Below are 26097 nucleotides of genomic sequence, written 5' to 3'. Positions count from 1 at the left end.
ATGTCTGACTTTGTTGAAAGTGAAGCAGAGGAGTCGGAGGAGGAGTACAACCAGGATGGGGAGGTTGTCCCCAGAGTAACCAAGAAGTTTGTAGAGGAAGATGAAGATGGTGAGTCTGCCTGTCTGTTCTGAGTTTGGTGAATTGTCTGTGTGCCTCGCTGCTCTATTTTACATTCCATGACTCTGCAGATGGAGGAATAACTACACTATAATAGCATGGCCATCTGTAGTTGATAATCTCAGCTGTTTAAATGCTTCCCTTCCTCAAAGTGCTTAGGTGGTTTTTATATTTGGCAATAGAAAACACACTGCTTCATCCCCATGGGGCTTGCAGTTGCACAATTTGATAGTAAACCGTAAAAGCAGAGGAATTTTCCCAGTGTGACCACTCCACCTGTTCCCTCCGCAGAGAGAGCATGAGACCACGAGACAAGAAGTGGGGTTCTGTCATGAGCAGCCGGCTGGGTTCTGTGCCAGTAAAAGCGTTCAGTGAAAACTCTGTGTGGATAGTGTGAAGGAAGATTCTGTTTGCACAGAGCTGAGAAGGAGTCTCAGCAGATAACCAATCAGTAAAATGTCTAACACTCGCTGCTCTCCACCCCAGATGAGGAAGAGGAGGAGATGAATCTTGACGATCAAGATGAGCAGGGGAACCTGAAAGGATTCATTAATGATGATGATGATGAGGAAGAGGAGGAAGAAGCTAGCGACTCTGGAGACTCTGAGGACGATGTTGGTCACAAAAAGAGAAAGCGCAGTAAGTTTTAAGATGATTGTTCGTAACAGGTCACAGCATAATGCGCTCTCACTGCCCTGCCAGAGAGCAGAGCTCTCCCTCTGCCCTGGGCATCTGTGTGGGCTGGGGAAGTTGTACCTTTTGCACTGGTTGATCCATTCCCAGATTAGTAAAGGGAGGGCATAACTCATTTCTGCTTTCTTCTCTTAGCTTTTGATGACCGCCTGGAGGATGATGATTTTGACCTCATTGAAGAGAACTTGGGCGTTAAAGTCAAAAGAGTGAGTTGTGTTCCTGTGCTGTTGTTCATGGTGTAGTGTGTCTTAGCACAAAGGAGGGTGGGCTCCTGCCTGGAGTGAGCAAGTGGTTTTCTGTCTGCTCCTCACCTCTTGGAAAGGCAGAGCCTAATCTTGTACTTGAAGGAAGCAGGATCTCTCCCTGCCCAGGCAACTGGTTTCCTAGTTTGCAGAACACTTTCTTCTGGTTCCTAAAGTCTGCTGTACTCCTCCCTTCCCACCTCTGCAAGACAGTCTGAGAGGAGCCCATCTTCCAGTAACTTCCTGCTGCATGGCACTAACCTCAAAGTCAGCACAGGCTGTTATGGGCTCTAAAGCTCCTTCCATAATGCTCACTAGAGGCCCATCAAGCCAGGCTACAACTGGTGGTGACAGCATGGAAGCAACATGGGCCTGCATGCGGCGCAGTCCTCAGCAGGCAGTTATGTTGTGTACACACTGGGCCCAGTGAACACCTGCAGCACAGCTCCCGTGGGGGTGACTCTTCTCCCCGTGCGCCTGGGCTGGGCTGGGCCCCATCCTGCTCCCTCATAGATGCCTGCAGAGGAAGCACAGTTCTGGCCTGGCAAAGACCACGCTGAGCTTGAGTGTCTGTGCCAGGAGTTATGTGCACTAACCAGCCTGTTTGCTTGCAGCAAAAATTCAGGCGTGTGCGAAAAATGTCGGATGATGAGGATGATGAGGAGGAAGACTATGGAAAGGAAGAACATGAGAAGGAAGCCATTGCTGAAGAAATCTTTCAGGATGGGGAAGGCGAGGAAGGAGGGGAAGCTGTTGAAGCTCCTGTTGCTCCACCAGAAGAGGAAGAGGAGGAGGAAGAAGATGAATCTGGTGAGTATGGATGGTCAGTTACAGGTTTGTCCTAGGATTAAAGCACAGGAACCAAGTTAAGACTTTCTCTGAGCTAGAAGTAACCAAAGGCAGTAGCCACCATGTTGTGATAAAACTCTTGCTGGTCTGATTAGTCCAGTCTTTAGATTTAGATGTTTCTGGGTGGCAGGTTTAGTTTGTCTGTCTAAACTGCTTTGTCCAGAAGCACATTACATGTGCTGAGGTTTGGAACCATCTTATCTAAGCTGCCTCCAAAATGGAAATGCTTCAAAGGAAGGAAGTCAAGGCACTTCTCAGTACGTAATAGCACAGTGCATCCCTGCCCTGCTTCTCCCCTTCAGCATCAGCCTGTCACCACTGGTATGGTACCATACTGAAAGAGTTCCAGGAATTCTTTTCTACTGTCCAAAGCAGCAAGGCCTTTTCTGACTGCATTTTCAGTGCACTGAACTGCAGGTAGTTGCCAGATGGCTTTGCCTGTGTTTGGAAGTTCGTTCTAGCTTGTTATTGTGGTTCAGACTCCTGGAATGTCTGAGGTTGGTGTGGGAGATGCTGTGGGTAGCTGGGCAGACTGACAGCCAGCAGCAGCCCAGGTCTGTGGTGGAGAGCTTTGTCAGAGGTACCAGCTGAATATGCAAATGTACTGACCAGTAAATTACTTCTTGATGTCCAGACATTGATGACTTCATTGTGGATGACGATGGACAACCTCTGAAGAAGCCAAAATGGCGAAAGAAGCTCCCTGGATACACAGATGCGTAAGTATTGATTGGAAATTGGCCTAGAGCCTCAAAACCAGTCCTCAGCTTACTTAATTCTTGCAACTGCAGAGTGATTCAGCTTGTGGTTGGATACCGCTGGTCTCTTTCCCCAAAGGAACCTGGTAAATTTAAACATGGGACTTTAACTCTGTGATTTCTTAAACGTTTGACTCCTTCCTTTCTCCCCTGGATTTTCAACAGGGATACCAAAACCAGTCCCTTAAGAGAAGTATTTGCATGTAAAGCTCAGAGTTATGTACCTATCCATGATTTTTTTTAGCCTAGATGCAAAAGTAAAGCTTAGACTTAGGTTCTCTGGCCTCCTCTGTGTGGCTAGAAAAATGTACTGTGAACTGCACCATGGGGCTGAACAGTAGTTTTTGTCTTCCAGTGCTTTACAGGAAGCTCAGGAAATCTTTGGTGTGGACTTTGACTATGATGAGTTTGAGAAATACAATGAGTACGATGAGGAGATGGAGGAGGAATACGAGTATGAGGATGAAGAAGCCGAAGGGGAGACCCGTGTACGACCCAAAAAAACTGCCAAAAAGCGTGTCAGTCGTCGTAGCATCTTTGAGATGTATGAGCCCAGTGAGCTGGAGAGCAGTCACCTAACGGACCAGGACAATGAGATCCGCATGACAGACATGCCCGAGAGGTTCCAGGTGAGGGAAGAGGGGCAGGTGTGCAGGCAGAAATCATTTCAGCTCCCACTGAGCACAGCAGGCCTGGGACCTGCAGGCCAGCTTTCTCAACTGGCTGCTGGCTGGATTTTGACATATGGGGTTGTTTTTCCCCTCTTTGAAAATCCCGTCTGGCAAATGTATAGGCTAAAACTCTGCATTCGAACACAGCGGTGACATTGTGAACTGCTCTGGCTGTTCAGGCCCGGTTTTAGCACGAGTCTAGTTTCTCTTTTGGCCACTGGGTGCCAGTGTTGCACTACTGGGAGTGGTTCAGGGTTTGTGCTCTGCTGAGATGTCCTTTATGCTGGGTGCTGTTGGTAGTCCCATCAGTTGTATCTCTGGACAGCAAGAGTGAAGCTGCAGTGCTGGAGAAGGTTTGGTAGGGCTTTCTAGCCTACCTGTGTGCCAGCCAACATGTAACTGTTCTGTACAAGGTGTTTCTGTGATGCACTTTGATCCGAGCGATTGGGATTTATGCCACTCTCACCGTGGAGTCCTGTTGGTGCGGCTAGGAATCATTCTGCTATCTCATATTTTGGTCCTGGTTTTGCCCTGTAATCAGGTTTTCACTGAACAGTCCATGCTCTTTTATCTCCCTTAAGTGTATGTTAATGTAATTCTGTGCGGAGGCTTGTTACCCTCTTTTGTAAAATGGGAAATCTGAAGCTGCCAGCTTTTCAGAAAGACCTTTTTTCTCATGCCAGTGTGCACAACACAAGGGAATTCTGTGCGTAATGTCTTCTGGCCATACGTGGCCTGTTCAGACATTCTGTTGTCTTCACGGGTGTCAGTGATGATTAGAGCAGGCCTTCTGAAAGAGAATTGTCTGGGACTAAATGCTCAGAGAGGGTTTGGAGCTGCTTTGTTATTCTATGGCTGTAGCAAGAAAAGTGATAACAAGCCTAGAACAGGCACAGACAGATGGGAACAGAGGATGTAGCTGCAAAGGGTTTGGGAGCCTGGTAGTAAGTGGGGGTACCCTGACTTGATCATCATGGAAGATTTCACACCGTGGCAAGGCCTTTCCACCAGCCTTTGACAGAATTGTTAACTGCCTTTACCTGGTGTAAAGCTGGTGCAGGTTTCCTGTGTGCTCAGACAATGCAGATGTTGAAGTGCTATCCTCAGCAAAGCCCCATAGGTGTGGGAGGTACTGAGACCCCATAAGCAACCTGCAGCTCAAAACAATAATTTCCAGGCTTCTTGAAGATGTGGTAGTGCAAGCCCTGGTCTTGCAGATGCCTCTGCTCATCCTCTTGTCTTTTCACAGTTGCGATCCATCCCGGTGAAAAGTGCTGAAGATGATGAGCTGGAGGAGGAAGCTGACTGGATTTACAGGAACGCGTTTGCGACGCCCACCATCTCCTTGCAGGTAAAGGACTGTGCCTGGGACTTCTGTCCTAAGAGGACTTGAAGGCACTGCAGATTTCCAGCCAGGAGACATTGTTCTAGGAGTCCGCTCAGAGCAGCGTGGTGCCCAATATACCTTTCCGGTTTTCTGATTTTTGAGCAGGTCATTTAACATGCACGTCTTTATTTTCACATCCGTAAAACAGGGCAAAAAGGAACACCAGAGAAGCTCCAAGAGTAATTGTCATGAATGATTGAAAGATCTCTAAGCCACTGTGCACTTAGAACTAAATTACTATTAACCATGATTTGATTTTAATCATCACTTATCTTACCCGGGTGCTGGTTTTCCATTTTCCTTTGAGCTAGTCAGGGCTAGGATCCTTTTCTGTGACCTAAAATCAGAGTGTGTACCTAAGCCTGCGTTCCCAGCTAATGAACCAGTCACCATTCTCCAGCTTTAACCTGGGCTGGTCTTTTAGGGGTCAGCTCAGGAGCACAACACAGTGTGCTTCTCCTTTTTAGGAAAGTTCTGACTACCTTGACCGTGGACAAGCCAGCAGCAGCTTCAGCCGCAAGGGACCCAGCACCATCCAGAAGATTAAAGAAGCCCTGAATTTCATGAGAAATCAACATTTTGAGGTAATTCACAACTCAGCTTCACCTTAGTGTGAGTTGCTGTCTCCTTATCCAGGATTAGCAGAGGGGCTGCTTGGAAGCATTTAGGGCTGCAGGCTAGAAGGGGCTGAGATCCCATACCTGGGTGCCTCTCCTGTGACAAAATGATGCTGCTTGGGAAAGTGCAGCTCATCTTACGTGAGCCGTGGCAATGCAGATTTTTAAGGCCTGTTTGATGGGGCTGCTATCGTCATTTTTCCCTGATCCTGGACAAATGGATGCCAAATGAGATGGAGTATCCTGAGCCTTGCTTGGTCCATTCAGTCTATTCTCTGATGTGTTGCCTGATGTTGCAGAAGCATTTTGGTCTATGTGATGTATTCTTTAGTGGAATGTCTCAAGGGCCAGGGTGTGGCTTGGTACATCTGCCGCACTGCTGCCCCATTAGCTTGTTCTTCCACATGGAACAGAAGCATTCTCTGGACTCCTGGCTGCCAGGAGCAGCCCAATCTCATGCTTGGTAGTGATGAGTCTTATTTCTGACCCAGGTCCCGTTCATCGCCTTCTACAGAAAGGAGTATGTGGAGCCAGAGCTGCACATCAACGACCTGTGGAGGGTCTGGCAGTGGGATGAGAAGGTGAGGAGTGTGTTCACAGCTTGGTGTGCCCCCAAAATTTAGCATGTCTTCTCACCTAGCCTGGTACTTTCAGCAGATTTTGTTTTGGCCATGGAAACCTTGTGTGCTTTTTTACCCATGCTTTTTTTTGCATGTTTGCTATCATGTGGTCATAAAGGGTTATCTGACAAAAGAGGATTCAAAGCAGTCCTTCCCCTTTACCAAGTTTCTTTTGTGTAGTGACCTTTCCTGCAAGGAGTGCAGATTTCTACTATCAGGTAGATCCAAGCTTTTTTTTTTTTTTTCCTGTTAATACAATCCATCTCTGAGATGAGACGTGCCATGTGTGTTACATCTGGGCTTAGCTGTGGATGAAGACTTTGATGATTATTTTTATATGACAAATATCCCAAGGTCCTGGGAGCCCCTGTCTGGGAAGGGAGGAGACAGATGTAACACACAGCTATGGTGCATTTTACTGGAAATCTTTGTTCTCATATTAGTGGACCCAGCTGAAGATCCGTAAGCAGAACCTGACACGTCTGTTTGAGAAGATGCAGGCCTATCAGTACGAACAAATCTCTGCTGACCCAGACAAGCCCTTGGCAGATGGAATAAGGGCCCTGGATACTACTGACATGGAGAGGTACGGTGCTATGACTTTCTCCTGTTCATTCCAAAACAACTTAAAATATGCATTAACTTGCACGAACAGCACAGGCTCTTTGGCCACTGCAGTGTGTTGACTTTAGCCTCCCCACAAAACCAGTAATGAGAAATATTTAAAACTCTTTTGGAAGATGAGCCCAAGTGCTCCTTCTGCCTGACCTGTACCAGAGCAGGTTCCTTGAGTGCTCTGACCACGGCTTAACTGCAAGCAGGGTGTAACATGCTGGCTTTGCGTGCCGTAGGCTGAAGGACGTGCAGTCCATGGACGAGCTGAAGGACGTGTATAATCACTTCCTGCTGTACTATGGGCGAGACATCCCCAAGATGCAGAATGCTGCCAAGGCTGCTCGAAAGAAGCAAAAGCGTATCCGAGAGGATGGTGAAGAGGAGGAAGGTTTGTCCCCAGATTTGATAGTCTCCTAATTGTGGGCTGGTTGAAAATCCTGGTTCAAAAGAATAGTAAGAAAATCTGTTGAAAAACCCATGTGTTTGCACAGAGCATCCCTGCTGTTCACTTCTATCTCGTCAGTCTCAGGTCTTCCAGGCAACTCTGAAAATTTTTAAAGCTTGCCACACAAGGTGCTGCTTTCTGATGGACTGAGTACCACCCCTCGTGACAGGGGCCAAAGCAAGGGTCAGCCACCTTGATGTACATTTTTAATGTGCTACCCAGAGATACTGCTATTAAAACCTCAAAAGAGGGAAACAGCATTTTCAGGGTGTCTTTCTAACCCTGAATAATTTTAAGGCTACTGTGACCTTTGAGATGTGTTTGTGAAGTTTAGAGACTCTGTTGCACAATGTAGGTTGTGTTTAATCCCTTTGGTGTGCTTCTGACACGCCGCAGCTGTCTGGATGCCTCTGTAAAGAGGCCTTGCTAAACATCATCTTCCCCTAGGTGAAGGGGAGGATGCAGAAGACGATGAGCAGAAAGGGCCTGAGCTGAAGCAGGCTTCCCGTCGGGATATGTACACCATCTGTCAGACAGCTGGGCTGGGTAAGGGCTGTGCTCCGTCATGCTGAGCTTGCCATGGCCTAGATGCATGCTCTTCTGGGTGATGGGGCTTACCTGTAGACAGAGGACTGATAATTTTGCCCAGTATAAGCTACAGTGCCCTTGTCCTCATCATTTTTGTGTTTTTGTGGTTTGTTTTTTTACCAGATGGCCTGGCTAAGAAGTTTGGTTTGACACCTGAGCAGTTTGGAGAAAATCTCCGAGACAGTTACCAGCGTCACGAGACAGAGCAGTTCCCTGCAGAGCCCCTGGAGCTGGCCAAGGATTATGTGTGTAGGTCAGTGGTGGGGGATCTTGGTGGAAGTCCTGGAGATGTGACACAAAGGAGGGGATCTGGGGCCATTCTCAAGTCCTAAGCGTGCGTGTTGCCTTTTTGCTTTTAGTCAGTTCTCAAGCCCTGAAGCTGTGCTGGAAGGAGCCCGGTACATGGTGGCTTTGCAGATAGCCAGGGAGCCTTTGGTCAGGCAGGTTCTGAGACAGACTTTCCAAGAAAGAGCTAAAATCAACATTTCACCAACCAAAAAGGGGAAAAAGGTAAGGAAGGGAGCTCTGACTCTGTGGGTCAATTCAGGGAAGGATCTAAATAACATGCAAATGGTCATTTTTGCATCTGAAGACTTCTCCCATGTCAGTGGCAACTGAATAAATCTCAGAGCAGCATGTGAGCCCGACTGTTGCAGAGGCCAGCTCAGCAGCATGCTGCATTTTTAGTCTCGACATTTCATCAGACCCAGTTCTTGCTGTTGAGATGTTGCCTTCAATTATTGGAGCAGTCTCTTGTTTCTCTGGGACTGGGAATGAATTCCACTGTGTCCTGCTGGGGAAGGAAATGCAGACTGGCAGGCATAGGGGTGAGGGGGTATTGAATAAAAACCATTGTCTGCTACTGTACACAGAAGGGTCTTTCTTCATGAATACCCTGCATGCATGCTGACAGTCTCTCCTCTCTCCTAGGATATTGATGAAGCCCACTATTCCTATTCCTTTAAATACTTGAAAAACAAGCCTGTGAAGGAGCTGCGAGATGACCAGTTCCTAAAAATGAGCCTGGCAGAGGAAGAGGGACTGCTCACTATAGATATCAGCATTGACATGAAAGGAGTGGAGGGGTAAGTCCTCACTGACTGTGCCACCCATGCTTTGGAAAACCTCATTCAGCTAGTGCTGCCATGCTGCTAGAGCTCTTCTCTAATCCAAACTCCTCCTGGAAGTCATGGTCTGGTGGTTTCCTGCACCTTAAAGTCAAGCAGCCTCTCAAGGTCTTGCTTTTTTCTTCATTTTAGTGAAAACTTTAGCAGACAGATGTCTTATTCATTTGAAGGCAAACTGTAAAACCTTTAGGATTTTTGCGAAAGATGATGCTTCTTTCCCAGCCACCCTCATGGGGTGTGTTCCTTGGTTCCTTCCCTGCACATCTAAGTAGCCACACTGTGATATGGGTGTGCTAGAGTGGCTGTGGGCTGTCCAGTGTTGCACTGGTCAGGCCTCTCTGTGCTGCCAGCTCAGAGTTCAGCTGCCATCTGTCTAGCAGCAGAGCTTCTGCAGCTAAAGGGCTGTTTGATGGGAGGATTGGCTCTTCCCTAAATTTTTCAGGCAATTCCCTGAACCTGAGGTGCTGCTATCGCATCCCTGTGCAGGAATCTGCCAGTGGTGGTGTTAGTGCAGGCGTTTGGAGCCCTTCTGTATCTCCTCCTCTCATTTCTTGCAGTTACGGTAGCGACCAGACATACTTTGAGGAAATCAAACAGTTCTACTATCGGGATGAGTTCAGCCACCAGGTGCAAGAGTGGAATCGGCAGCGGATGATGGCCATCGAGCGATCCCTCAACCAGTTCCTCTACGTGCAGATGGCTAAAGAGTTGAAGAACAAGCTGTTGGTGGAGGCCAAGGAGTATGTCCTCAAGGTGAGATTGGGGACAGGTAGGTTTGAGTCAGAGCTGGGGTTACAAATGCTTACAGTCCTGCAGCGTGCTGAGGTTGGCTGCTGACAGGCCATACACGTGCTTGGGGAGGAGGAGGAGGCAGGCAGGGGTCTGAATCTGGTTCTTTCCCAAGAGTGGAGAGAAAAGCAGATATCTCAGTGGGAGGGAAGATGGGCTCTGTGGTACTGGAGAGCTGGTCCCAATCCTGATGGAATATACTGTCTTGCTGCCTTGAGCAGTCCATGACCTCTCTAGAGGAGGGCTGTGCCAAAGTACCTTTGCAAGTGGATTTTCTCACTCCTCTCTCTCCTTCTCTCTTCTACCAGGCTTGCAGCCGGAAACTGTACAACTGGCTGAAAGTAGCTTCATACCGTCCTGATCAGCAAGTGGAGGAGGATGATGATTTCATGGATGAAAACCAAGGAAAGGGGATTCGGGTGCTAGGCATTGCGTTTTCCTCAGCCAGGTAGGAGGAAAGGAATTGCTTCTGGATCCATGCACAGCTTTAGCAGTCCTCCATGTCTGAGTGATCTCTCCTTTGCAGGGACCACCCTGTGTTTTGCGCCCTTGTTAATGGAGAAGGTGAAGTTACAGACTTCCTCCGATTGCCTCATTTCACAAAAAGGAGGAATGCCTGGCGTGAGGAAGAGCGGGAGAAGAAGGTGAGCCTTAATGCAGGGATTGTCGAGATGACTGTCTGCACATTTGGTTTTGGAACTCTGTGATCCACTGTGGGCTGGAGAGGAATAGTCAGTCTGGAGACAGCTCAGGTCTTGTCACTCTGGCACGCAACAATACTGTGGTTTTGCCACCCTGTAATTATTCTGGCAGAACAGTTGCTTCCAGTTAGATTGCAATTCATCTCTTCAGTGCTTCTTAGAGCGAGTGGCAGGGCCTTGACTTTCCTGACTTCTGCTGGTTGGGGGTTTGTGAGCTGCTCTGGTCACAGCTACGGAATTTCTCCCCTTTCCCTTTTAGGTCACATTATAACAGAGATTGTGGGACATACTGCAGTTTGGGGCAAGCTTTTGACTTCCATTCCCTACTTGCACAGATTTCCTGTAACACTAGAGCATGATGCCATCAGTCTTTTCTCTGCAGAGCTTTCCTGTTTGTCCTTACAGTATGTCAGGAGCTGCAAGGCCGGCCTGCAGAAAAGCCATGTTCATCTCATGGCGGCAGATCAGGGTGGCAGTGGGGGAGGATTTGCCCTGTAGAATGGGAACCCAGGACTGGTAGCTAGCTCGGTACAGAAACCCTCTGGCTTTTCTGCTCTGACCTGTCTCATTTTCCTTTCCAGGCCCAGGATATTGAAACCTTGAAAAAATTCCTCCTGAACAAGAAGCCTCATGTGGTGACAATTGCAGGCGAGAACAGGTCAGTCTTTGTGTTCCTTCTGCTTCCCAGTTTCTTTGCAGTCCTTTCCTCATGCCTGTCCACATCTCACTGTTTCTGTCCATAGTGTGAGGTGACCTGTTGGGGTTCTTTCCCTAAGTGGTTCCAGGACCCAGCTTTGTGCTCTCCCCTCAATCCCCTTGGCCGTCTCTCCCTAGGGATGCTCAGATGCTGATGGAGGATGTAAAGAGAATTGTTCATGAGCTGGATCAAGGGCAGCAGCTGTCCTCTATTGGAGTGGAGCTGGTGGACAACGAACTGGCCATTCTCTACATGAACAGCAAGAAATCTGAGGTGAGCCTTCTAAGCTATCCTTTAGTCTTTTGCTCATTTATGCTGTCTCATTCTCCATTTGTTGTGCTGGCCCTGGCTTGTGTCATCCACTGCCTCATGTGATCCATTTAGACAGTGATGTACCTACCGGTCTTTGGATGAAGGCAAAACCTCTTCATTTAGGCTTCCCTGAAGAGATCAGCACCAGCAGATGTACAAAGTAGATATTGATGTAGTCTGAAGTGAATCTTGCTCAGCTGCGTGAACGAGGTTGTCTCATTCCTTGTTGCAGCAGAGCTCCTGGGAACCATTGATTTCAGCTTCTTTCCCCTGAGCACCAAATGCTTCCCTTGTTCCATCCCTGTCTGATGTGTCTTTTGCTACTTGTCCTATGATGTGTGAAAACACCATTAGGGTTTTCCCTGATTCTCTGGCCTCTTTGCAGAATGAGTTCCGGGATTACCCACCTCTGCTGCGTCAAGCCGTCTCCCTTGCTCGTCGCATTCAGGACCCCCTCATAGAGTTTGCCCAGGTCTGCAGCTCTGATGAGGATATTCTCTGCCTGAAACTCCATCCTCTGCAGGTAACTTTTCTTTGTGAGGTTCTTGGAAAAGGAAGATCCTTCTCTGCAAGAGAAGGTGACCGGGGGGGGTCCTGGGACAGTTTGCTGTCTAAGAAAAGTATTCCAAGTTGAACTGGTGCAAGTTCTGCCTGTTCTGTGTCATATTCAGGGTAGATGGCACCTTTTTTTTTACCTCCTTTAGCTCATCTGACTCCTTGCTTTTAGTCTGTTCTCGGGGGTAACTTTAAGTGCAGTACAGCTCCTGAGAGCCAGTGTGTTGCGTTTTGCTCAGCTTGCTTATAGCGAAGTGCTGCACACATCTCTGTGCGAGGCCAACACCTCTACTTTCTTTCAGGAACATGTGGTGAAGGAGGAACTGCTGAATGCCCTCTACTGCGAATTCATAAACCGTGTGAATGAGGTGGGAGTGGATGTCAATCGGGCGATTGCTCACCCTCACAGCCAGGCTTTGCTGCAGTATGTGTGTGGCCTGGGACCACGCAAAGGCACTCATCTGCTAAAGGTAAGGAGGCTTCTGTCCCTGCCTACAAAAACAATGCACCGGCAATAATGTGCAAGTTGGCCTGACGGCAGTGCTGTCAGGAGACAAGTCAGGGTCCCATGTGCCAGATGCAGCTGACAGCTCCGTTGACACGTGGTTTAGTATGTGTTATCTCACTGCGCCTAACCCCAAAGCTGTGCATGGACTCACGTCCTTGATAAACCCAAGCAGCTCAACGGATCTGTCAATCCTAGCTAGCTCCTGAACCCTCAGCAACAGATGCACTCCTGCAGTATCGAGACGCCCCCATACTGTAGAAAACACAAGGCAAAAAGCCAACGCTTTTCCTGAGAGTTGGAGCTATTCCACGTGAAGTCATCTTTCATACAACGTTGAGACACAGGCAGGAGGCAACAATTAATGAATTGTGATGGGCTTGATTGTCAGATGCTTTGAACACTGCAGTGTCCTCTGCTTTTCCTGGAGAACCCTTGTGTTTGAGTAGCAAGGTTTATGCTATTACCTCTCTCTCCAGATCTTAAAACAAAACAATACACGTCTGGAGAACAGGACCCAGCTGGTTACGATGTGTCACATGGGACCCAAGGTGTTTATCAACTGCGCTGGCTTCATCAAAATTGACACAGCGTCGCTGGGCGATAGGTGGGTATTGGGCTGCATTCCGTGTCGTACAGGGTGTGAGGTTATGCACGAGCAACAGGCTGAAGCAATCTTGTTCCGTGGAATCCATGTTCCCAGGAGTTTCTGTGTGGCCTCTCTGATCACTGGCCAAGTTCAGCTATTGCTGGTTATTAATCTCATTCTTAAAGGCAGCTAAACTTGCACAGCAATATGAGCTGCAGAACATTAATTATATAGCTTACTGTGGTTTGAAAGACCCTTTGTGGTCAAGAGGAACTACACTGAAAACAGTTGTTCCTTAACATAGTTATCGTGCATGACCATCAGTAACCCATGTGCACTTTTGCTTAGCTTCTGACAAGGCAGTGTTTTATTTTTCTAAAGTTTCAAACTTTAGGTATAACTCGGCAATTTAGCTTCCTCTTAAACTAGTAGCAATGCTTTGTAGAGCATCAGATTGCTGGTAACTAAATGAGATGTGTGTTTGGAGGACAGCAGCAACCTAGTTTCTAAATCTCTTGACTTTTGCACAGAACGGTCACTCACTTGTTGGGAACGTGCCTTCTCTAGGGCACAGTATCCTTCTTGCCTTTGAAAAGTAGCCTGAGAAAGGACACCGGGCCGAATCCTTACGCTGAGTGATCCAACCCTGCTCGGTCCCTGATTCTTGCAGGATACTAGTCCTGGAGATGTAGTGGGAAAAGTGTAACCTCATCCAAACAGCTTGATGCAGATGGCTGCACTGCCAGTTGGCAACACTTAATTTGAGGAGAGAAACTAGAAAGCTGTGTCCTCATAGAGCAGGTGTAGTACACAGAGTGATCCAATCTACCTAGCATCCAAAACGCCTGGCTGTTCCTTCACAGCACAGGAGCTGCAGACTGGAATTTGTCATGTCTTGCCTTGGCTCCTGTTGATGGAGCAGTGAAGAATTCGTTGTATCCTCTTAGAGGGGTTTGTTCCACGGAGAGCAGCGGTAGCAAAGCAGCCACGGAGCCAATTGTGTGCTTTAGTATTGAGCTGAAGGGGGTGACACTGAACCTTGCAGAGTCCTTATCTGAACGTTGCTTTGGTTTTATTTCAGTACTGATTCCTACATCGAAGTCCTAGATGGGTCTAGGGTCCATCCTGAAACTTACGAATGGGCAAGAAAAATGGCAGTGGATGCCTTGGAATACGATGAGTCGGCAGAGGACGCTAATCCCGCGGGAGCTCTAGAGGAGATCTTGGAAAACCCCGAGCGTCTGAAAGACCTGGATCTTGATGCCTTTGCTGAAGAACTGGAAAGACAGGTGGAGTGGGCGTTCCTGGTGCTGAGAAACAGAGGGGTAGCTCTACTGCCCAGCTCAGTTTCATATGTTTTATAGCTGGTGACCCTTATCCTTTTTAGGAGCTGAGCATTTAGCTGTTGCCGTTGTAAAATGTATAAACAGCCGTGATGAGTGTTCGGTGTCTGACAGCAGCATGTAGTAAAAGCTGACAGAAAGAACATTTGGGGCAGAGGGGAAAGGAGGCAGGAGACAGTGATTAGACTATTTAAGCTGTTTTCCCTGAAATTATCTTCACTTTTTTCTGAATGTATTGGTACTTTTGACCTCAACATCCTGTGACTGAGTTCCACGGTTTGCCGGTACCCTGCGCATTCCTCTTTTTAACATTTGCTGTTTGATAAGTTCCTTGAGTTCTTTCGTAAGGTATACTGGATTCCCTACCCACCTCCTTCCTGCTGCTCATGGCTTTTTAACCTTTGAATGCCACACAGGGCTACGGTGACAAGCATATCACTTTATATGACATTCGAGCTGAACTAAGCTGCAGGTACAAGGACCTGAGAACCCCGTACCGTTCTCCAAACACAGAAGAGGTCTTCAATATGCTGACCAAAGAAACTCCAGAGACTTTTTATATAGGTACATCCCTGTTTTCTGTCATCCTAAGTTTACTTAGGCAGAGGTGAGCTTGATGTTGGGATGGTGCTATGGTTGCATGTATGTGAAGCAGCTTTTCAGGTACCTAGGTAGTGTCCTAACACTTTGATGCACGACTACCTTAGATTGAGGGAACTGCCCAGCCCCGTAGTTGGCTTTCATTTTTTCATTCTTTCCTTCTCCTCTCCCATCACACCACAGGTAAAATGGTCATCTGCAACGTGACTGGGATAGCCCACAGGCGGCCGCAAGGAGAAAGCTATGACCAGGCAATACGGAACGATGAAACTGGCCTTTGGCAGTGTCCTTTCTGTCAGCAGGATAACTTTCCAGAGCTCAGCGAGGTGGGGCTGCTTCTCCTAATGGGCCTGCCTTTGTCAGGAGTCTGCTGTCAGCAGGCTTGAGCAATTTATAAGGTTCTTGGGGAATAAGGTATCGGAGCCAAGACTGTCTGCAGTGCCCCCAACCTGAATTTGGCCTTTGGCTGCAAATATATTCTGTACCACTTTTGACTAATTGCCTCTATAGATTTGACAGGTCCTTTATGGGTACATTATGGATTTTGGAGAACTGAGCCAGGTGTAAAATAGACCTGGGGCTAAGCCGACCAATTCTTTGCAGATACATAAAGCGGGCTTGTTTGTGGTCTAGAATTGTGTTTTACGCAGAGAAACTGCACACGACACTGAGAACAGGAGGTTGTTCTGCCACCTTCTTAATTTTAAGAACATATCTGGACTCCCTGCTGCTTAATGCAGCTGTACTGTAGATCTCCTCTAAACACTGCTGAATTCCAGCCTTGGTAATCCATGACTTTAAAACCCTATAGTAGTGTTCATTAGAAACCAGCCCTAGCTGCAGACTTGTGATCAGGGTCTAAAAACGTTCCAACCTTCCTGGTTGCAAAGCCCCATAAGCTGAGCAGAACCAAAGGAGGAAGATTGCGTTACTGGGTAGCATTCATTGACGTTCTCTGTCCCCTGCCCTTCCACATGTCTCTGATGGCTGCACCAGTTTGCTGACATAGCTTTTAGACTTCTTTGAGTGTGAGCTGCCAGGGCTATTTTGTTTCTGTGCTGAATGACTTTTTATTTTTGCCTTGTTCAAGGTTTGGAACCACTTTGACAGTGGTTCCTGCCCAGGTCAGGCCATTGGAGTGAAGACACGTCTGGATAATGGCGTCGCTGGCTTTGTCCCAACAAAATTTCTCAGCGATAAGGTGGTCAAGAGGCCAGAAGAAAGGGTGAAGGTATGAAAGCAGTGGATTTTCACATATCCAACAAGAGCTGGAAGAGCCTGGAGCCAATACCAGATTCAGTTTGGTTAATAACGCTGTTCCCTAAATGACTTTTTGAACCTTATTTTCATGTAAGGAGTTTAAATCAGCAGCAGGTTCAGATTCTGGTTAGTGTCCTTCTCCCACGGTGCAAATCTCTCCTGGCAGCTGGTGAGAACCATGTTAATCAGTTAACATGTTGCACTATAGGAGGATTTATTATAGTCTGGCTAAAGTCTGGGTTTAGGAGACCAGAAGGCATTCTAATGCAGAGCTGCCCTTTGTTTCTGGCTTTCTAAAGAGTTCACAGAACTGCTATTAGATACGCAAGGGTCACTTCTTTCCATCTCTCATAGCTTTTTCTTCTGTCTCAATTCATTTGTGGAGGTCATCAGAGTTACTGGTCTTGCTCAGGACAGGGATTGGGGTTTTGAAAGAAACAATCACATATTTTTATCACATGATAAAATAGAGATTTAACATTTTTGCCGCCTTTTGGAGTCCCCGTGAAGGCTAGCCCATGCAGGTGATGGATAATCCTGTAAGATCAGAGGTCTCTTAGCATTTCTTTAAAGAGTCATTAACTTCATCACGGTTAACTGGATTAAGACATTGCAGTTTTTGTGGTGGTATTTTCTGTTTCCCATTTTATTAGAGCAGTCCTTTGCATGTTTTTCATTCTGTTTCTGAACAGACTTAACTGCTTTCTTGCACATCTTGAAATCCAGTTTTGCTGCTCCCATTGTTAAAGATATGTAAAATAGTAAACTTAATTTTCCTCAGCCTCCAGACATGCAGTTTGCTGTGTGGTATGGGGCGTGGGTAGTAGACATGCTGGAGAACTGGCACTTTTTCCTTGAATCTCTTTTGATTCTAGTCATCTTGGGGATCAGTTGATTTTTGGTTCGTATGGAAGAATCACTTTTAAAGGTTGTATCAGTCTGAAGTAGGTGAGGTAATTTGTACCTCCTCATTGGCAGAGTGACTCTGTAGACCAGGGAGGCTGATGTATCAGCCAGACCTGCTGATCAGCTTTGCCTGCCCCTCTCCTGTAGGTGGGAATGACTGTTCACTGCAGGATTATGAAAATAGACATTGAGAAGTTCAGTGCAGACCTGACCTGCAGGACCTCAGACCTGATGGATAAAAACAATGAGTGGAAACTGCCTAAAGACACCTATTACGACTTTGACTCTGAGGCAGCAGATCACAAACAGGAAGAAGACCTGAAAAGAAAGCAGCAGCGGACAAGTGAGTCTCAATTTTTCTTTCCCTCATAACGCCAGCCTTCCCAGGGTGCTTCAGGAGAATAAGCACAATTAGATATATAGTTGCCATAAAACAGTTCCTCTTGGAAGCCTAAACACTGCGCTTTGTCCCCTAGCGTACATCAAGAGAGTAATTGCTCACCCATCATTCCACAACATTAGCTTCAAGCAAGCAGAGAAGATGATGGAGACCATGGACCAAGGGGATGTGATTATTCGGCCAAGTAGCAAAGGGGAAAATCACCTAACTGTCACCTGGAAGGTGAACGATGGCATTTACCAGCATGTGGATGTCCGAGAAGAGGGCAAGGAGAATGCCTTCAGCCTGGGTTCCACGCTTTGGATTAACACAGAGGTAAGAGCCCTGCAGAGCACGCCTGGAAGGGAGCTGGTGGGGAAGGAGAAGCACCTCTTTGGCAGGGACAGGTTGGCACAGCCTTTTTGTCCTTGCAGTTGCTTTCGGGCTGTTGGAGAGTTACTTCCATTGCAGTTCTCCAGATTCTTAGACAATACTCAGCTTGCTTTTGTTTTTTTCTCAAAGCATCCGGCTTTGCTGTGCAAAATGTGTGACTGAGAGCTATATACTAGAGTAAGAGTTCTTCATCATGCACCCTAAATACCTCTTTAAATGTGTTTGTTCAAAGGAGTTTGAAGACCTGGATGAAATTGTTGCTCGCTATGTTCAGCCAATGGCTTCTTTTGCCAGAGACCTGTTGAATCATAAATACTACCAGGACTGCAACAGTGGAGACAAGAAGGTGAGCCTGTCCCAGGCTGTGGTAGGTAAAGGAGCATAGTAGAAGTTTCTTTGTCTCAGGACAGGTCTTAAACTCTTTGAGTCTGGCGTGAGCTGCTGCTGGACTGAGCTCTCTGATTTTCCTCTTGTTTCTTGGGGCTTGGCAGTCACTTTACAGCTGTAGGTCTCAGGGGATTCTGTCTCAGAGCAGTGGAGTTAGGACATGGGAGTGTGGTGTGCCAGAGCAGCAGAGGGTTGCTCTGCCAGCAGATATCACTGAAGGGAGAGTATTGGCTTTCCATGACCTGGTGACATTCGTGCACCAACTCTGCACAGAAACAGTGCTGCTGATGGTCCTTGTTGGATCTCTGGTATCAGGGCTGGGGGGAAAAGGGCTGACCGAAGTGAGGAGGGCTCTGTGTGTTGCTAAAAATTCAGGCTCTCCTTGAGCATTTCTCTTCTCTCACTAATTAGAAGCTGGAAGAGCTGCTGATAAAGACCAAGAAAGAGAAGCCAACATTTATTCCCTACTTTATCAGTGCCTGTAAAGATCTCCCTGGCAAATTCCTCTTGGGATATCAGCCTCGAGGCAAACCAAGGTAAGTGAGAGGCAAGCCCAGCATCTGCAGCTGAGTACTGCCAGTACCACACCTCAGCTTACTGCTGCCAGTTTCTCCTCCTGCTGTGCTAGTATCCCCATAACTCATGCCTCCCCTTACCCAGGGTTTGGCTTCCTGGCAGTAGAGGACCCACGTCCAGGAGTAAATCTCACCCAGGATGCTCCTGTGTTTCTAACCAGCTGTCTGCCACAAGCAATACTGTCCTGTGCAGGGGTTGTCACTGGGGTATAGGCAGTGATTGATTGTTTTTTGTAGAGAAAGGCATGGTATTTTGGAGCACTTGTTTGGAAACAAAGTGAAGGTGTCTTGAGTAGGTCTATTCATTATCAGTGCGGCCATCACCTGAGTTTGCAGGCCATGCTTGTTCTGGCTGTAACCTCTTGGTGTGAGGTTAGAGTGTCAGTTATGGCTCAGAAGCAGCCTGTCATCTCTTGAGCTCTCCTGCATTCCCTGCTCCTCACAGGATAGAGTATGTGACAGTGACACCAGAAGGATTCCGCTACCGGGGCCAGGTCTTCCCCACCGTCAACGGACTCTTCCGATGGTTTAAGGATCATTATCAGGACCCTGTTCCAGGTGAGCACCCCAAAACTTTAGTAATTCAGCTGTTTGTTTCCTGGGGGTGTCACACATTATGGACAGTTACTAAAGGACAGTTTCATGATCTTTGTCCCTGAAACATGTCCTAGGATTTTTCTGTATGTGGGAAGTTTCAAAGCAACACTCAAATGTTTGGCTTCTGTGGACCCACTTCTCAGTGGCTCTCCTGAGAGTTAATCTCTGCCATGCAGCAAAGGCTGGGCTCGTCCTTTTCCTTTCCCTTAGCCTCCCCTGCCATACAGTCCTGCACACACCATTCCCCGGTAATGTAGCATCTTGCCAGTACAAGTGTTGGCTGCATTTTTTCAAATCCTGAGTTTCAGGCCAATAGCTGCTCTTCTAGGAGAACTAATCTATCTTCCTTGGTTTGCATTTTATACAGGTATTACCCCCAGCAGTAGCAGTCGGACCAGGACTCCAGCTTCCATTAATGCTACTCCAGCTAACATTAACCTGGCAGGTTAGTGCAGGCCTTTCCTGGTTGGAACTGGGACGTGAGCTTCTTTGCTTCGTTTTAACATGATGGGTCTTTCTTGCAGACCTGACCCGTGCAGTGAACGCTCTACCACAGAACATGACCTCCCAGATGTTCAGTGCCATCGCTGCTGTGACAGGCCAGGGACAGAACCCAAATGCCACCCCTGCACAGTGGGCATCCAGTCAGTACGGCTACGGAGGCAGCGGAGGCGGCAGCAGCGCATACCACGTAGGTGACACTTAAGTTTCTGAGAGGAGGGGTTACTCATTGCCTGGGATCATCCAGTCCTAGTTGTGTACCCATGGTGCTGCATGGAGGAGCCTGGCTGGATTCCTGAACCGTATTTTTTTCTCCCCTCCTGTGGCTGAGGAAATGAGGGACCTAACCCAGCCCTGCTCTGGGGAGAGTTGAAGCAAGTAGTGAATTGGTCTGGCCCCCAAGGAATGTGGCAGGGTGGAGATGTGGGATCCAGCGGTGAGGGCGCGCAACCTTTTGATTGTGCCCCTGAATTGGCAACGTGAGCTGCCAGTGGAAGAGATTAGCTGTGAAACTATGCGCTGAGTTTGCAGGGCTTTTCAGCTCAGCGTGCTAATCTCCGAGCTGCACCGGCAGGCGAACTCCTCAGCCTGACCGAACACCCAGAAACTGTGCAGGGAGTAAGATGGAATTGGAGGGGTTTGGCTCATGCTGAGGACTTTCCTCGTGTGTGCCGATGCCTACCTCCTCCCAGCACAGCCTGCCAGCTCCCCAGGTGACACTGAGGTGAAATCCAGCTGCAGGAGGACTGAGGTGCCTGGGTACAAAAAAAATGCACCCAGCTGTTAGACCTAAGGAAGAAGTGCTGCAAGACAAGGCTTGCAGGGAGGAGTGATCCTCTTCTAGACCACCTTGGGAGGCTTTCACAGTTTGGCACAGTAAATGCTGAGCTGGGGATAGGCAGGGACTGCGAATAACCCAATGTATTAATCATCAAGACAATCTGAGGGGAAAAAGGTGGGGAACACCGGGAGGCAAAGAGACTAAACGCTCTGTTGGACAAACAGTGAGCCAGACAGCTCGGGGTGTGGGAGGGAGCCATCTCAGGAGTTGTTATACTTTCCCCACAGCCCACAGGGGAAGAATTCAGCTGTTCACGCCCACTGCAGGACCTCATTTCTGCCAGCTTGCTCTAAGTGTCTCTTGCATCCATCTCTTCAGCCCTTACCTTTCCTTGGCAGAAGCATCTCCCCTTGTACCTTGTGTGGGGTGAACAAGGAGGGCAGGTTGTGGTGGCCGTGCTGGCCCAGCGTGGGTGGGCAGTCGGGGGCTCTGAGGAGAACAAACATCCTGTGCTCAGCGGGGCGTCTCTCCCTCTGCTCTGCAGCCCCCCGTTCCCTGGGCAGTGGTCGCTGCAAACCTCTCCTTGCCCCGATGAGGGGCTCCAGCGGGGCCGGGGGTGTGCAGCAAGGCAGAGCATGCTCCAGCCTCCTGGGCGAGTAGGGCTGTGCAGAGCGTGCCAGACCTCTGCCCCACAGCCTAGTGGAGTTTGTCCTCTGTCCCCTAACAGCATCTGCTCTCTGCAGGTCTTCACGACTCCAGCACAGCAGCCGGTGGCCACCCCTCTGATGACCCCCAGTTACTCCTACACTACCCCCAGCCAGCCGATTACAACACCCCAGTACCAGCTCCAGGCCAACACCACACCCCAGTCCACCCAGTCCCAGACACAGTCACAGCCGTCGTCCAGCTCCAGGCAGAGGCAGCAGCCAAAGTGAGTGGTTCCAGCGCTGGGTGCATGTATCCATGTCCTGTCTTGATCGTTTTTGTTGATTTTTTGGGGGGCGGGGGGGGGGGGCAGAATTTTTCTGGTGAGGTTACCTTGCACCCTCCTGCGTGGGGCCCTTGGGGAGGGAGGGCAGGGAAACCCTCCCGCTCGCGTGTCTCACCTTCCGCCCGTGTTGCTGCAGGACCAACAGTCACGCTGCCATCGACTGGGGGAAGATGGCCGAGCAGTGGCTCCAGGAGAAGGAGGCCGAACGGAGGAAACAGAAGCAGAGGTTGACTCCTCGCCCATCTCCCAGCCCCATGATCGAGAGCACGCCCATGTCCATCGCTGGGGACGCCACGCCGCTGCTGGATGAGATGGATCGATAGGCTCTGCCGGACCTGACCCCCAACCCCCCCCCTCCCTTCTCTAGGAAGGGGAAGGGAGAGTGAACAGTTGAAAACAACTTCCCTTCCCTTTAGCCACATAACTCCTGTTTTATAGGTCGTGAGATGGTGCAAAATGACTCTTGGTGACATGCACCTGAGCAAATGAATAGACTTGGCAGGGCTGGTCTAAATATATATACTATATAAATATAAATATATCATAGGAAAGAACGCTGCAGCAGCCTCTATGTTCCAGGCCCTGGTTCACCACTTTGGAAGCTTGGCAAAGTAACGATGAAATCAGAGTCTGCCCTTGTACATGCACAGCAGTCTGCTTTCACCACAAAGACTAGGAAGCAAACCAAGCTAAAATTGCAGACTACCGGCCTGGAGTGAGCCTGTTTCATTTGGATTCTCCCAAACCCTGACTGTCACTTCTCCTTGTCCTGAGTACCAAGCAAGGGGATTGTGACAGGCAAACCGGAGTTCTCAGAAAGTTTCTGTTGTTGTTTGCTCTGTGTTTTTGTGTGTATCAGGCTCTGGGGAGTCTGTGCCAGCCCCTAGCTGTGTTCATAGGGATCTAGCACAGCAGCTCTGGGGCTCGGGGTCTTGCTGGAGAGAAATGCAGCTGTCATACCAAAGGCTTGCTCTCTCCTCTGGCTTCTTTTGGAACAATATTTATTTAGTTTTGATTATTTTTGTTGGTTTTTTTTTTTTTTTTAATCTGGCAGCATTCCTGAGCATGAGATAGACACATGGGCTAAAACCCTGCAAAAGGCCTGTGTCTCTCTCTAGGAGACGTACTTGGTGGGTCTTAGAGGGGGGCAGATAACCAACTGGTCATGTCCAAACCAGCCCACTGCAGTATTGCAGAGAGCCCGCCAACGCTGAGAGCCATGTCTGAACTGGAAAGTTCCTGCTGCACAATTTTCCTCTCCCCTGCTTTGTTAGTAAGGATTTTCTATGGAAGCAGAGTCTTTGTTCCTTCCAAGTGCTCCTGGTTAGCCTCCTCTCCTAGGAAATGAGCAAGAACAGCAGATCTTAAGAAACAAAGGTCTTCTTTGCATCTAAATGCTCCTGAAGAGTGGCAGCAACCCGGGAGACAAAGCAAAGCTGTTTCCACAGAGAAATGCAGGTCCTGGCTTCCTCCCTATCCTCTCTGCAGTACTGGGGGGCTGACACAGTCCTGTTCCAGCCCGGGCACAGTGCAGGCCAGGCCTGAGGACTTGTGTGCCAGGTCCCACAGCTGCCGTAGGTTGCAGGTGTACTAACCTTAACGCTGGTTTGGTTTTTTTTTTTTAATTTTATCCAAATCTGTATGATGGGGAATTTAGGAGCAGCTCCTTACCAGGGATGTGTCAGACCCATACAGCAGGGCAGGGGGCCTAGTTGTGCATTGTTGGCTCTTTTTTGGCTGTCTTTGTTTTTAGTTTCCCCTTACCGTCAATAAAAATTCTACTTTTGGGAAGCTGCCTGCGTGCCACATGTCCGTGCTTCCTGCAGTGACGCTGTGGTTGCCACAAGGACTTTGCACCCATTAGCAGTGCTGGGGGGGTGTGTGATGCCTCACTACAAGGCTGGTATTTCCCTCCCCCCCGGCTCTTGTGGTCTGCTTATTGCAGGGATTTGGGATGGCAGTGCAGGCTGCTGTGGGAACAGTGGGGTTTGCAGGGGGCAGCTGTGCTCTCTGGGCCTCGTCAGGGCAAAACAAGAGACGGCGCTCGGCTGCTGTCCCTCCAGCTTTTTCCAGTTCTGGAATTGGTGCTGGTGTGGGAAGATCTTTCTATCGGCTTCACTGGGTGGGAGAGGGGAGGCCGTGCCCAGCTCCACCTCCTCGTTTGGAGGAAGGACTCCTTGCAGGAGTCTGTGGCAATGCCCCGTCTCTGGGTGCTGCCCTCCCAAACGCTTCACTACAGGAGCCCAGTTAAACATTCCGGCTGCGATGACCATCCGCCAGGCAGCTTGCCCTGCCCCTGCCTCTCCCCAGGCACCATCTGCCTTTGTCCCAGGGCTGGAAAAGCTTCTATTGTCCCACTCCAATGAGCTCTTATCCCTCCTCGGAGGCTCCTCAGAAGGCCCCTGCACCTCCCAGAGCAGCCGCTGCTGCTCGATGCAATGGCTGGGGGCTGGAGAAGGAGTCAGTGCTGGTGTAGGAACGCTGGGAAAAGGCAGGGGGGGTAAGTGGAGGAAGGAGCTGGGGTGGTGCCAGTCTGGAGAAATACACCTGTGGGGAGCTGAAGCTCAACCCTCCATGTCAGGGGAGCTAAAATCTGGGCTCTGCCCTATGCTGGCACAGGGATGGGAGCAGCCAGAGCAGTAACTCGCCATCCCCTGTGCCCAGGAAGATGACAGGAGCTGGAGGGAGCAGTGAGGAACAGCTCAAACCTGCTCAAAACCCACCCGGCTCCAGGTGCTTCCCCTCCCGCAGCCCTGCAAGCAGGATCAGCCCTGGAATTTCCCCTGGAAGCTTCCCCCCTGTGTGATCCTTTCTCCCACAGACACGAGGCCGAGGCTGCACCATCTGCTTGAGCAACCAGCTTTATTACACAGCCAAGACCCGCACGGGGCGAGGGGGAGGTCAGGGCTGCAGCTCTCATGCAGGCTTGGCCTCAGCTTTGTTTTTCAGCCTCTTCTTTCTGTTTCTTTCCTTCCTCCTTCTCTTCCCGCTGGCAGTGGGGACCAGGGATGGGGGGGCCAGCACTGGGTCCCTGTCCAAGCCCTCCCACACCGGAGCATCACTCAGGATGGTGTTGGCCGCTTCCCCCAAGCCCAGCAGTGGGGCCTGTGGGTCCTGCCCCACAGTGGGGTGAGCAGGAGCAACGGCTGCGAGGTGGCTCAGGTCCCCCTTTACAGAAGGGCCTTTCTTTTTCAGACCTTTCTCCTTTTTCTTGTCTTTCTTCTTCCCCTTCCTCTCTTTCTTGGCTGCTTTGGGGTGGGACAGCGGGCGGGCGGGTGCATGATGCTCCCCTAGGTTGGGTCCTCCACCTGCACTGCTCCACGGGGGGCTTAGGGGGACCCCCTCGGGCCTCGCAGCCCGGTCGATCAGCTCCCCCCCAAACTCATACAGCACTGGCTCCCTGGGCACCGCGATGGCCACTGTGTTGTATGCCTTGCACCTGCAGAAAGCGAGGAGACAGGGGGTGAGGGAAGCCTCGGTGGGGCCAAGGAGGGGGGGCTGGTCCCTGTGGTGGGGGACACTCACCAGACGTAGAGGTAGGGCTCCACACATTCCTCCTTGTAGGCAAACTCGAAGCAGGGCACCTGGATGACGTTGAAGAAGGCCTGGCCCACCACCCGCGAGGCCGTGTCGTTCACCCGCCGCAGACATTCCTTCAACCTGCCGCGGGGCACAGACGGGGTGAGGGGGGCCGGGGACAACCCCCCCCGGGATGGCGGGGTGCTGCGGGGCACAGCTCACCTGAGGTCGCAGTCGCAGTGGCTGATGGTGTGCCAGCGCAGGTTGCGGTACCCGTAGCGGGCAGTGAAGGGGTGGATGACGTGCTGGCAGTGGTCATGGTCCCGGCAGCACCGGTCCGTGTCCCGGTGCTCCCCTGTAGGGAAGGCAGGGCTGCAGGCAGGGCTGGAGGGGCCTGCATGCATGGGCTGGGGCTAAACGGGGTTGGGATCAGGGCTAGACTGGGGCTGAGCTGGACTCGGAATTAGTTTGGACTGAGATGGGACTGCGGTCAGGCTGGGATGGGTAGGGGCTGGGACTGGACCAGCACTTGGATGGGGACTGGGGCTGCACCAGCACCACAGCAGGGATGAGACTGGGACTAGGCTGGGATCAGGATGAGGACCAGGACTGGACCAGAACCAAGAGAGAGACTAGGCTGGGATAAGGATAGGGACTTGGGTGGACCAGGACTGGACCAGCACCGGGATGGGGACCAGAATGCGAGCAGGATGGACCAGGGCCAGGCTGGGGACAGAGAGTGAATCAGGACTGGATCAACACCGTGGGATGAGGACAATGATGGGACCAGTGTGGGGACCAGGATGGACCAGTCCTATGATGGGAACTAGACAGAGGTGGACTGGGACTGGACCAGCACTGGGGTGGGGACTGGGACGGGGCCAGGGTGGGGGAAAGGAAAAGGAAAGGAAAAGAAAAGGAAAGGGACAGGTAGCAGCGGCCCCCCCGCCCTTACCCAGTTGCTCGTAGGCATCCGCGTTGCTGCCC

The 26097-nt window shown here is 49.8% G+C and overlaps 2 protein-coding genes across 2 annotated transcripts in view; one reads left to right on the top strand and one right to left on the bottom strand.

The window, feature by feature from the left end:
- SUPT6H (SPT6 homolog, histone chaperone) lies at positions 1–22633 on the top strand. Its single transcript, XM_026861385.1, has 36 exons — positions 1–109; positions 605–757; positions 947–1017; positions 1668–1863; positions 2537–2621; positions 3016–3289; positions 4581–4682; positions 5186–5302; positions 5827–5916; positions 6399–6541; positions 6807–6958; positions 7463–7561; positions 7727–7856; positions 7963–8113; positions 8534–8688; positions 9288–9483; positions 9828–9967; positions 10046–10163; positions 10802–10878; positions 11055–11190; positions 11615–11752; positions 12087–12254; positions 12769–12896; positions 13960–14167; positions 14638–14785; positions 15005–15147; positions 15912–16052; positions 17135–17330; positions 17464–17702; positions 17992–18105; positions 18558–18682; positions 19167–19279; positions 19686–19763; positions 19843–20009; positions 21344–21531; positions 21728–22633. The coding sequence occupies exons 1-36, from the start codon at positions 1–3 to the stop codon at positions 21912–21914; spliced, it is 5175 nt and encodes a 1724-aa protein (XP_026717186.1). The 3' UTR covers positions 21915–22633.
- A 1811-nt stretch (positions 22634–24444) lies between these two features.
- The window catches only part of PROCA1 (protein interacting with cyclin A1), a 2486-nt gene continuing 833 nt past the window's right edge, over positions 24445–26097 (bottom strand). The window contains exons 2-5 of the mRNA XM_026861837.1: positions 26066–26091; positions 25333–25465; positions 25117–25251; positions 24445–25030 (exon numbers count right to left, since the gene is read on the bottom strand). Of these exons, the coding sequence (XP_026717638.1) occupies positions 24508–25030; positions 25117–25251; positions 25333–25465; positions 26066–26091 (817 nt within the window). The 3' untranslated portion in view covers positions 24445–24507. The remainder of the gene's footprint in view (positions 25031–25116; positions 25252–25332; positions 25466–26065; positions 26092–26097) is intronic.

Source organism: Athene cunicularia, assembly GCF_003259725.1.
Source record: "Athene cunicularia isolate RWA chromosome 19 unlocalized genomic scaffold, athCun1 chr19_part1, whole genome shotgun sequence".
Classification (NCBI taxonomy): domain Eukaryota; kingdom Metazoa; phylum Chordata; class Aves; order Strigiformes; family Strigidae; genus Athene; species Athene cunicularia.
The sequence above is the reverse complement of the archived record's forward strand: the minus strand, read 5'-3'. Positions and strand labels throughout refer to the sequence as shown.